A 13,005-nucleotide genomic window follows, 5' to 3' on the forward strand; every position below is an offset into this window, starting at 1 on the left:
GGACACACAAAAACCTGTCTGAAATATTTATAACAGCTTTATTTATAATCCCCTAAAAATGGAGAAATTCCAGCTGTCCTTCAGCTGGTGAGTGGGCAACCATATGAAATATTCATACAAATGAAATGTTATTGTGCAATGAAAAGGAGCAATCTATTAATACGAGAAACAATCTGCACAGATGCCTTATGCTAAGTGTGAGAAGCCAGATTTTAAAAGATGCATATAATATAAATCCATTTATATGACATTGTGCAAAATTATAGGGATGGAGGGCAGACCAATGATTGCCAGGGGTTAGGCTTTGAGGAGGGGTTGACTCCACAGGGGCAGCAGGAAGGAATGTTTCGGGGTGATGGAACAGTTTGTATCCTGATTATGATGATGAGTACACGATGCTGACATTTATCATACTCACAGAATAATGCAGTTTAAAAAGTATGAATGAATTTTACTGGATACAAACTGCAAATTTAACTGAAAAAGTAAATCAGGGTTGTTTTGTTGTTCAGTGCAGATTCAGAAAAAAATGTTCAAAAGAAAACCTGAGTAATTAATGTCTTAGTAGCCTGCAGTGATCCTGTATATGCTCATGTATACATGCAGACACACAAAAGGGTATGCATGTGCATGTGTGTGTGTGTGTGTGTGTGTGTGTGTGTGTGTGCATTTGCTTAACAAATATTTAAAGATTACTTCCTATGGACCAGGACTTGCTAAAAGCACTGAAGAGATATTGATGAACAACAAAAGCAGAATTTCTGCTTTCATGGTGTGGAAAGGGATAGATGGTAAACAAATAAACAAATCAGTGAATACACAGCTTTACATAATGGTAAGTGCTGTAGAGACAATAAGACGGGCCTTGAGGATAAAAGTGGAATTGAGTGTTGGGGCCTCTCTGAAGAAATGACCTTCAACTGAGACCTGGAAAGTACAAAGGAGGCATCCACGTGTGCCTGCTCAGAGTAGTTCAGGCGCAGAAAATGTCAAATGCAAAGACCCTGAGGGGACTTCACTGAGGACAAGAAATACTGAACAGTCTCTCACTTCAACACTCTTACAAAGGCTGGATGACCTACAGCCACTATCCTTTCAATGCAAGGCTGGGCTTCCTAGGAAATAAGGCAAAGCCCTTAGAATGGAAATAAGCTTTGTGCATTCAAAGAGCTGGCAGCATGTTGGTGAGGTGCACCGAGGGGGTGAGGGAGCCAGCAGCAGGTGAGCTCAGACACACGGGGAGACCCGTTTCTGTCAGCTCCAGCACTTCTGAAAAAGAATTCCTTTCTGTGAAGCTCTCAGATCCAATGTGAAGTGAACATGGTATGTTTTCTTAGTTCCATTATAGAATTTCCTCTGTATTTTGGATATTTGAGACGCTTGAACTTCTGCTACAGAAAACATTGAGAGTAGACGTCCCCTCCCACAATTTACGATGTAGTTAATTTAGCAGTCCACAGAGTCCTCATGTATTAAATTCCCGGAAAATGCTCATGAATCTAAGGCTGATGTCACATGTCATTGGTGTTTACATCATTTATCAACAGATTCCGTGTTTAGGAGTGAGCACAGACATGAGGACAGGGGGGTATAAGATTCCACCTCAGACCCCAGTGGAGAAGGTTCTGGCATATAGCTTCTGCTGCTGGGCCTTGAGAAACTCATGTCACCTTCACAATCTCTCTTGGCCCCCAGGCAAACAGTGAATAATTACACTGCTCTCCTGGGGATGGAATGTAGACTATCTGACTTTTGCTCACAGCAGCCTTCCAAATACCAGGCATTGCAAAAATTAGAATTTTGCCTCACCATAATTCATCTCTGCCTCCATAAATCTCTTCTCTGTTTTCAATTAGATTTGATATGCTTCATTATTTCTCCTTTAGAATCATGGTTGGAATGTTGCTTTCAACCGTTTTATATTCATTCAAGTATTGGTTTTCTTTGAGTTCTTGAAGAGATTTCTGTTGGTATCCCATTTGCTTGTTTTATTATAATAAAAAGCTAGTAATTTAAAATTCTCTTGATCTAGTGTACGGCATGTGTGTGTGGAAGCATTGGCCAATGCCAGTTCTTAATCATTGTGCTGGTCAGCGTGCTGGCAGGAAAGCCCTGTCACTCTCAGCAGGAGTCACTGAAAAGAGCTGTGTGGGAACGGTTAAGAGAAACCCTCACAGAATAATAAAGCACCTTGGAGCCAGTAGTGGAAGGGCCTCCTGCACTCACTTGTGCCTCAGAGGTCAGGAGGAGAGTGGGGCTGCCACAACCTGACGAGAGACGTGGTTCCACGAGAAGGTTCCCAGGGACCAGCGCACACACTGTCAGACCTCCACGCAGCCGGGGGAGGGGAGAAGGGAGTAAGGGGAACAAACATCCTGAGCCCTAATCCCGCCCTCTGTTCTCCTCCCAGTGCTTCCATTATTCAAACCCAACCGGAAGCTGATGGACAAGGCAGCCAGTTGGTGTGGTCCACGGAGGGCCATTTCCTGGCTCACAGCAGAGACAAGGGTCCAGAGTAATCTGAAGGAGCAGACAGGGGATACCCAGCCCCGGAGTCTGCTGGAAAAGGCACTGTCCCAAATTCATTTACCTTGGTCTTTGCAGCTTGCTTGTCCAGAAATACCTACATGCACCTCCATCCCCAGCCCCAGCCCGCATTGATTGCAAGCACCTTTCTTCTCAGCACTGTTACTGGCCATCTTCAAGTTGAGCTGGTCACTGTGGCTAATGCCCAGATGAGCTCGTTCTCCTGGGGGTGGTAAGATTTGACCAGTCATGAGTTCCAGGTGAGGATGCTCACTGTGACGTGGGGTTGACCAGTCATCAGTCCAGGTGAGGACGCTCACTGTGACGTGGGTTTGACCAGCCATCAGTCCAGGTGAGGATGCTCGCCATGACTGGGGTTGACCAGCCATCAGTCCAGGTGAGGACGCTCGCCGTGACTGGGGTCCTCGCTCTGCCTCACCGCTCCGTCTCTCTCTCCCAGGGTGGAGCTTCAGCATGGGCTCAGCCTACCAGTTCCACAGCTGGAGAGTGTTCGTCATCGTCTGCGCGCTCCCTTGTGTCTCCTCGGTGGTGGCCCTCACGTTCATGCCTGAAAGCCCACGCTTCCTGCTGGAGGTAACGTTCCTCATCACAAATACTCAAGGAAGACATAGACAGTGAAACAAGGTCCTTTTAATCCGAGGGGAGTATGTTTGCCTCTTCAGGAGGTACATTTTTCCTTCCTACTACAGAACGATGGAGGGTTTGCTTTCATGGAGACATGCTTTCAACAGCCAGCATGTGAAAAGGCTGCCTCGTGGCCTGAAAACACTAATGTCCCTCCTCAAGCAAGTGGTTCCCCTCAGTGAAGAAAACGCGCCTTATTGTTTTATAAATGAAACACTTTTCCTTGAGCTGCTGCTGCACTCAGGGTATCCAGGTAGTCTGCGTTTCCAGTGGGATGAACCTAAACCATTTGCCCTGTTGCACCCAGTGGGATCTGACAATACCACATGGTTATTGCAAAATCGGGGAGTATGTGTGTTTCACCTCCTGGCCATTCACTGTCTACTCATATTTCTTAGGTTGGAAAACATGATGAAGCCTGGATGATTCTGAAGTTAATTCACGACACCAACATGAGAGCACGGGGTCAGCCTGAGAAGGTCTTCACGGTGAGTACTGCTTCTCAGAGAGTCCTCTATGCCAAAGGCCAAGAAACCTTTTCTGAACAGGCCTGGTCATAAATTCTTCTCTCACTGCAGAAGCCACTCATTCCTCGATATCTCATACCATTTTACCTGCTGCACTGCTGTTGTATGTGTTTTTCCTCTGCGTGGAATGGTCTTCCATCCTCCAGTTACAAAATGTATTCTCAATGGGAAAACTCATCTAAACTAATAAAAAATTGAATGCATGGTATTTTTTGGAAAGGACAGTATTTTTTTTTTCCCAGAACCTCCACCAAAATAAAAAAGAGTGGTTTTTAAATCCTTTGATGTAGGCAACATATAGTTAGACCAAAATTGTCTTGTCTAAGTTAGGTTTAAAGGTGATAAAAGCAAAATATTCAATGGTCTTATCAACAGTATCAGTTATAGTTCTTAAAATAAGTGAAATAGTTCCTGATTAGATAATCCCCTGACACTTATTGACTCATTACATTTTTAATATGAAATGGATTTTTTGTAATATGAAGGTATAATTCAGTCTGGCCTCTCACCAAATGATCACAGATTCTTAATTAATAAAAATGTTTTCTGCAGTGTAATGGAGGAACAAAGATCAATAATGGATGTCCACCATTGAGGACCTGGAATCCTTTAAGTGGACCCTTCTTTTGAGTAGATACACTAGAGAGGAAGAGTTTATTTAAACTAAAGGATCATAAGGCAAAAGAAATCTTGAGGTGTCATGTAGATACTCAATGTCACCTAACTCATCTCAGCTGGTTGAGAATAAACCCTCTACCCAAGATTTCTGAGAAGGTGCCTCTGTAGAACCTCATTGCCCTGATAACCTGCTTATTCTTCCAGAAGGTCTGAGTTACCAAGTTCATTCATGATCATCCATGTTAATCTGACTGTATAAAGATTATGTGGAAATAAGATGGGACCACTCTAAAAGAATGGGTCATCTCAATCATTTATGGGTGACTTCCAAAGTCATTACAGGATTCCACCATGACACATTTGATTTTTTTCTTATTATATCTACAACACGGTGAATCCACATGCCTTCCTCAAAGGTCTTCTTCCTGTGTACCTAATTTGAATGCTGTTTTTCAGGACGTTGTTTGCAGCAAACTTCTCTTTTAAGTCATTCACATTCTCCTTAGCTGATCTCAGCTACTTCCCATATCTCTTTCTTCAAATGGACAATCTGAGCTCCAGACATACATGTTGAAGGGCTTTGTGGCCATACTCCTGTGTACTAGAGGCCCTTCAAATTCTGAATTTCTAAATCTGAACTTCTCACCTGAAGAGTCTCCAAATCTCTTCTTTGTCCGAAGACTTATCAGCAAGTGCCACCAGCACCACCAAAACTAGACCCCTGAAAACTATCCTGTTTCTTTCTTTCCTTTATCTCTATGATGTCCAAAAAATCCAGTCTGTCTTGTTATTCTCCATCCTAAATCTCTCTCATCATTGTCTCTTACTGTCTACCCTTATTGCACTGATTGGTTCAGCCCTCCCTACTCTCTGCCCTTGCGCCATGCTTCAGGAGTCACAGAGTCATTGCGGTTTCCAACACAGTCTTTTCTCTTACACCTGTGGGTGTTTGCGTGTCGTATTCCTCCCCCTTGGTATGCCCTGCAAATAGCTGATACACATGGCAAATGACATGCTTCTCCGTAATCTCCAGCTCAAGTTCCACAGCCCATCAAGTCTTCTCTGTCACTCCCAGGTCAGCTCGGGTGTTCTGTACAGTGTGTCTCTCCCATCTGATGTAGATTTCCACTGGGATACTTTCTAATTTAATGGCAAATGCTTAGAGAGCACGATGCTTTAGGATTGCATCTCCTGGGTCCAGTACCGGTCCTGGCTCCCATGGGTGCCGATGAAAGAATGTACAAACAAACAAACATTAATGAGTGGAGAAGAAGCCTCTCAAAAGTAACATATTGAGTCAGAATGGCCTTCATCAATGAAACACAAATAACAAATGTTTGTGAGAATGTGGAGAAAAGGGACCCTTTATACATTGCTGGTGAGAAATGTAAATCGGTGAAAACACTGTGGACAACAGTAGGGAGATTCCTCAAAAAACTGAAAATAGAGCTACCATATGACCTAACAATCCCACTCCTGGGTATCCATCCGAAAAAACTCAAAAACGTTAATTTGAAAAGATACATGAACCCATGCAATCCATTGCTCACAGCATTATTTATAATAGCCGAGATGTAGAAGCAGTCTAAGAGTTCATTAGCAGACGAATGGATAAAGAAGATGATATTATAAACAGTAGAATATTACTCAGCCATAAAGAAGAATAAAATTTTGCCATTTACAGCAATATGGATGAACTTGGAGGGCATTGTGCTGAATGAAATAATTCACAGAGAAAGACAAACACTGTATACCACTTTTATGTGGAATCTAAGAAAACACAGCAACCTAGGGAATATAACAAAACAGAAATGGGCTCACAGACATAGAGACCAAACTAGTGGTTGCCAGTGGGGAGAAGGGAGTGGAGAGAAGGACAGTAAAGAGGTAGGAGGGAAAAAAAGGAATTATTATGGGATTATATGAAATCATCTTCGTGAAACTTTTGAAAATTGTAAAACACTATAGAATTCAATGAATCTTTCATTCAGTACAAAAAAAGAATTTGTTGTTCAGTCGCTAAGTCATGTCCAAGAATTTGTTGTTCATTCGCTAAGTCATGTGTAACTCTTTGCGACCCCATGGACTGCCGCATGCCAGGCTTCCATGTCCTCTGCTATCTCCTGGAACCTGCTCAAGTTCATGTCCATTGAGTCAGTGATGTTATCTTAAAAAAAAAAAAAAAAGGAATACCCCTGTGATTTAAGAAGAAAACAAAACTCTAGAGTGCCTCAAAATAATGAATGGTTTGTAGCTGACCCTATTTGGAATCCTGCTTTTAACTCAGACATCATCGTCACTCAATACAGACACCTTTGTTTACATAGCCAGGGAGAGGCTACTGCCCATCTGGTATAATTTGAAAGATCCCGAGGGTCCTCAAACCTCTGTCAAAAGCCAGTCTTGGTACCTGGATTTGTGCAGTGGAAGTACTGCTTCAGTTGTTGGCAGTCTCTCCAGAAAGATCTATTCAGATGTTATCCCTGGGAGGGATAGCATGTGTGCACAATTCTGTGTCCTCTCTCAGGTTCATCAAAAGCAGGTAGATTTTGATTAACAAGGTAAGATGGGATAGGTCCATAAAGGAAAAATGCTTCCCTTTCCCCCCCCCCCCCTTTTCAGGCTTCATTCTCTGTGCTGAAAGTATTGCTTCTCCTGACCCTTGGCTCTTTTCCTTAGGAAAAGGAGGCTAGCTTAAGTCATGGATACAGGCTGTACATCCATCATTGTTCCCCTTCTGTCACTGAAGAGTCAGTGTTGATGCTTGCAATTTAAACTCATTCACTGGACCTCACCTTAAGGTCACCTGTGGGTATTTGGAGACTAGTCACTGTGGGTTTGGGCTTCCCAGGTGATGCGAGGGATAAACAATCTGCCTGCTAATGCAGGAGACATGGGTTTGATCCCTGGGCCAGGAAGATCTCCTGGAGGAGGAAATGGCAGCCCATTTCATGGGGTTGCAAAGAGTCAGACATGACTGCAACACACACTATTTGGCTCTGAGAGAAGGAAGAGAGAGTCAGGAATGGAAGTGACATGGGAAAGCTCTAAGAACTCTGTTTAGGGGCCAAATTCATCAAGTAAGTAAGTTCCTAAAAAAGGTGTGTTGAGTCACTTTTGTCTAAGCAAAGTAATTCTTAATCCACAAGTGACTCTATCTGGGGTTTTAGCTGCTAGTGTGTGCCTTTAAGTTTATTTTATTGAGATGGAGTTGGTTTACAGTGCTGTGTTCATTTCTGCTCTACAGCAGAGGGGTTCAGTTATACATGCACATGCATTCTTTATCGCGTCCTTTTCCATTACGGCTTTTCACAAGATACACTCCCCTGTGCTGTGCACAGACTTTGTTGTTTATCCATTCTCTTTGTCATAGTTTGCTAATCCCAAACTCCCAATCCTTCCCTCCCCACCTCCCAGTGTGTGCCTTTTTAGTCGTGATTCAGAGAAGGGCATTTTGTTTCATTTAATTCCATTACTACGTACTCTTCCTCTCTTCTTTATGGTATTCATCCTCTCATTCATTCTTTATTCAGTTCTTTTAGGTGCCTTTGAGTCTGTATACTGACACCAGTGGTCTCATATTTATGGATACCTGCTTATGTATCAAACACCTGCTTCCTTTTAGTTGGAGTCAACTTTCACTCCTTTAAAAACAAATTGTAAGCCTAAACTCTACAACTTCAGAGACAAGAACTCAGCACTTTGCCCTCTGTTGCGCCTTACAGGTAAACAGAATCAAAACCCCCAGACAGATAGATGAGCTGATTGAAATTGAGAGCGACACGGGAACGTGGTACCGGAGGTGCTTTGTTCGCGTCCGCACGGAACTGCAGGGAGTAAGTACCCAGCCCGCCCTGACTCGCGGCCCAGCGTGTCGCTTGGGGTTAGTCAGAAACAGGGTTGACAGAATCCGCCCCGGGAGTGGGGTTCCTCCCCCTCCTGCCCAGGGCACCTGACTCCTGGTGTGGGACCAGGTAATGGGATCCCCTAGAGTTAACAGCGATCAGCGGGGTAGCCAAGACGTTGCTTTTTGGGGCGGGGGGAGGGATGGTGTGAAACAAGGAGTCCTACCAGTGACGGGGTACACCAACATCTCGAGTCACTTTGTCTGTTGGAAGCTGATAAATGCAAATCCCAGCATTTCGTTTCCTGTAGCCTTTAGCTTTTACATTTTAAGTCCAAATGAACCCAGCCCAAAGAAAACGCAACATTTTTTTATAATTTGTCAGAGGGGGTTGATTGGGAAGTAGAGTTGCCTAGGGACTGGCATAAGAAAACTAACTCTCTGATATTTCACAGATTTGGTTGACTTTTATGAGATGTTTCACCTACCCAGTCAGGGAAAATACCATAAAACTCACGATTGTGTGGTTCACGCTGTCCTTTGGGTAAGTGATCCTTACATTTTTGGTGAACGAAATCTTTAAATTTCCATACTGTAATTTCCCAACCTCGCTGCTTTCTTCTCTTATACTGTGTGATGCTGTTAACTCTAGGGTTATTTTTTCATTTTAGATTTGCTAACAGTTACAGTTTTTATCAAGCAATCATTTTATTTATGTTGTCATAAAGCTGGGGTGGCAAAACCAACAGTGTTTGGAAAGTTCTATAAGACCAAGGACGATTTGCTCCCATGATTTCTCCACTCTCTCCTCATTGGCGGAGCCCATCCCCACTGGCCTCTTTGTTCTTCCTCCAATGTGCCAGAACTTTCTTGAACATGGACCATCTGTGCCCTGCCCCCAGACATGACCACTCATTTCTCTCCTCCTTTGAGGCTTTCCTCCTATGCCGCCTTCTCAGTGATACCCCCCCAAGTACCTATTTAAAACTGCAGGCTATTTAAACCTATTTAAATCTCAGTCCCCTTCAGATTCCCTGTTCTCTTCTCAGCTTTATTATTCCCCATTGTGCCTTCTGTCATCTTCTAACAGACAAAAAGCTTTTTCATTCTGTAGGAGTAAAGAAAGCTCTGTCTTCCTCCTCTGGAAGCTCTGTGAGAACAGGGATTTTAAACTGTTTTGTTCACTGATATATGGCCCTGGCACAAAATAAATGCTCAATAAATAGTTGTCATGGCTTCCCAGGGGGCTCAGTGGTAAAGAATCCTCCTGCCAAGGCGCCAGACAAATTTGAATGCAGAGTCCCAAAGAATAGCAAGGAGAGATAAGAAAAGACTTCCTCAGTGATCAGTGCAAAGAAATAGAGGAGAACAATAGAATGGAAAAGACTAGAGATCTCTTCAAGAAAACTAGATATACCAATAGAATATTTCATGCAAAGATGGGCATAATAAAGGACAGAAATGATATGGACCTAAGAGAAGCAGAAGATATTAAGAAGAGGTGGCAAGAATACACAGAAGAACTATACAAAAAAGATCCTCATGACCTGGATAACCACGATGGTGTGATCACTCATCTAGAGCCAGACATCCTAGGATGCAAAGTCAAGTAGGCCTTAGGAAGCATCACTAGGAACAAAGCTAGTGGAGGTGATGGAATTCCAGTTGAGCTATTTCCTGTCCTAAAAGATGATGCTGTGAAAGTGCTAAACTCAATATGCCAGAAAATCTGGAAAATTCAACAATGACCACAGGACTGGAAAAGGTCAGTTTTCATTCCAATCCCAAAGAAAGGCAATACCAAAGAATGTTCAAACTACCATACAATTGCACTTATCTCACATGCTAGCAAAGTAATGCTCAAAATTCTCCAAGCCAAACTCCAACAATATGTGAACTGTGAACTTCCAGATGTTCCAGCTGGTTTTAGAAAAGGCAGAGGAACCAGAGATCAAATTGCCAACATCTGCTGGATGGTCAAAAAAGCAGGAGAGTTTTAGAAAAATATCTACTTCTGCTTTATTGACTATGCCAAAGCCTTTGGCTGTGTGGATCACAAAAAACTGGAAAATTCTGAAAGAGATGGGAATACCAGACCACTTTGCCTGCCTCCTGAGAAACCTGTATGCAGGTCAAGAAGCAACAGTTAGAACTGGACATGAAACAGTAGACTGGTTCCAAATGGGAAAAGGAGTACATCAAGGCTGTATATTGTCACCGTGCTTATTTAACTTATATGCAGAGTACATCATGTGAAATGCCAGGCTGAATGAAGCACAAGCTGGAATCAAGATTGCTGGGAGCAGTATCAATAACCTCAGATATGCAGATGGCACTACCCTTATGGCAGAAAGCGTAGAACTAAAGAGACTCTTGATGAAAGTGAAAGAAGAGAGTGAAAAAGTTGACTTAAAACTCAACATTCAGAAAACTTAAGATCATGGCATCTAGTCCCACCATTTCATGGCAAATAGATGGGGAAACAATGCAAACAGTGAAAGACTTTATTTTCTTGGGCTCCAAAATCACTGCAGATGGTGACTGCAGCCATGAAATTAAAAGACACTTGCTCCTTGGAAGAAAAGCTATGACCAACCTAGATGGCATATTAAAAAGCAGAGACATTACTTTGCCAGCAAAGGTCCATCTAGTCAAGGCTACGGTTTTTCCAGTAGGCATGTATGGATGTGAGAGTTGGATTATAATGAAAGCTGAGCGCCAAAGAATTGATGCTTTTGAACTGTGGTGTTGGAGAAGACTCTTGAGAGTCCCTTGGACTATAAGAAAATCAAACCAGTTAATCCTAAAGGAAATCAGCCCTGAATATTCACTGGAAGGACTGATGTTGAAGCTGAAACTCCTTTACTTTGGCCACCTGATGTGAAGAACTGACTCATTGGAAAAGACCCTGATGCTGGGAAAGATTGAAGGCAGGAGGAGAAGGGGACGACAGAGGATGAGATGGTTGGATGGCATCACCAACTCGATGGACGTGAGTTTGAGTAGCTCTGGGAGCTGGTGATGGACAGGGAGGCCTGGCATACTGCAGTCCATGGGGTGGCAAAGAGTTGGACTTGACTGAGCAACTGAACAGAACTGAATGTGGAAGACAAGTTGCAAGTTCAGTCCCTGGGTCAGGAAGATCCTCTGGAGGGGAAATGGCATCCCACTGCAGTATTCTTGTCTAGAGAATCACATGGACAGGGGAGCCTGGCAGGCTACACTCCATAGGGTCGCACAGAGTGGAGACAGCTGAAGTGACTTAGCATGGACACGTGCAAGTGCCTACTATGTGCTCAACACTGGCTAGCTCCAAAGCAAAACAAAACAAACATCTTGCTCTTGAAATGTGAACAGTTATATGATAATAGCTGTGGTTTATTTTGTTTACCTATCTGTTATTGACCACATTTTAAGCTTTATGATTTCCTTATGAAGTCCATGAAACTTCAAGCAATGTGTAGCATTCAGTGGCTATTCAGTAAACACTGGCTGAATAAATGAAAACTAGCAGAAACTTCTCCATGTTATTGATGATGAATGTTCCCGGGTGTCATGCTTCCCTCATCGTTGTCATTTTTGAAGATTTGTGTCCTCGGATATGAATAGAGAGCCCTGCAGAGTTGCTGCCTCCAGAGTCATTTCATATTCAGTGGCCACCACTCACACCCCTTGCAGTAATTATTTCATGATCTGTGAAGACAAGGGGCTGGAATCTATGGAATCCTAGGCAGAGATGTTTCAGGAATCCTGGTGACTATGCTGATGATAAAAACCATTTGGTCTTTTGAGCACTCGCTATGTGCTGGGTATTCTGCATTCCATTTAATCCAAGCAGTTACCAGAGAGGTGGTTACTCTCATCATTCTGATATTAGAGATGGCAGGTAACGATGCTTTGATAACTTTCCCAAGATCACGTGGCTGGTAAGTGGCAAGGCCAGGATTTTAAACCTAGCTTGTCTATTTGCACAAGTGATTCTCATAACCACTTCTTCCCCTGTGTAGCTCAGTGTAACTGGGGATAAATCAGAGCAGGGGTTCTCGAACTTGAATATCAGAAGAGTTCCTTGGAGGACTCCAGCCCACAGTTTCTGATTCAGCAGGTCTGGATGAGGCCCGAGAGGCTGAATTTCTAACAAGTTTTCAGGTGATGCTGACATTGCTGGTCCAGGGACCCTGCTTTGGGTGGGAAGCACCAGTTTAGAGCCATGTTGTCCAGTGAAGACATAATATCAGCCATATGCTTCATTTTAAATGTCCTTGCAGTCACATTTTAAAAGGGGCGAAAGAAAGGTAAAGGAAACCGGTAAAACAAACTTTAATAATATATCTTATTTCACTAATTTTGTCCAAAATATTATCATTTCTTGACATTTAGTCAATATGATTAATGACTTAATTTTACATTTTCCCCGTACATATGTCTCATTTGGACTGGCCACATTTAGCTGCTCATACCTGTGGTTAGTGGCTACTGCTCTGAAGATCATGGCAGCGTGGCTGAGCTGTAACCTGTTAGAATAACATACTAGAGGTGAGAGGTAGAAAGTGGGCAATAACCTGGCTTTTCCAATAAATACTTACATGGCCTTTTCCCCAACCCTGAACCTCGGGGGCATGGGCTATGCCCCCAGGCTAACAGGACCACAGTAGTAAAAGAACCAAGAAAAATCATTCATTAATAAAGAGGTCATTCTCTAAAGGCCCTCACAGTTTGGGGACGCCAGGAGTTTGTAGCTCGAGACTAGGAGATGGGGCTCTTGAGTGCAGCCTAAGGGGATGAGGAGAAACCTCCGGGCCAGGGTGTGCCTGTGTAGGATGGAAGTCTTACACATGCCTCTTC

The 13,005-nt window shown here is 43.2% G+C and overlaps 1 protein-coding gene across 1 annotated transcript in view; it reads left to right on the plus strand.

Moving 5' to 3' along the window:
* The window catches only part of SV2C (synaptic vesicle glycoprotein 2C), a 215,151-nt gene that overhangs the window by 173,522 nt on the left and 28,624 nt on the right, over positions 1–13,005 (plus strand). The window contains exons 5-8 of the mRNA XM_065941270.1: positions 2,987–3,120; positions 3,570–3,659; positions 8,042–8,152; positions 8,616–8,704. Of these exons, the coding sequence (XP_065797342.1) occupies positions 2,987–3,120; positions 3,570–3,659; positions 8,042–8,152; positions 8,616–8,704 (424 nt within the window). The remainder of the gene's footprint in view (positions 1–2,986; positions 3,121–3,569; positions 3,660–8,041; positions 8,153–8,615; positions 8,705–13,005) is intronic.

The sequence above is a fragment of the Muntiacus reevesi genome, chromosome 7 (assembly GCF_963930625.1).
Source record: "Muntiacus reevesi chromosome 7, mMunRee1.1, whole genome shotgun sequence".
In the NCBI taxonomy this organism is placed as follows: Eukaryota; Metazoa; Chordata; class Mammalia; order Artiodactyla; family Cervidae; genus Muntiacus; species Muntiacus reevesi.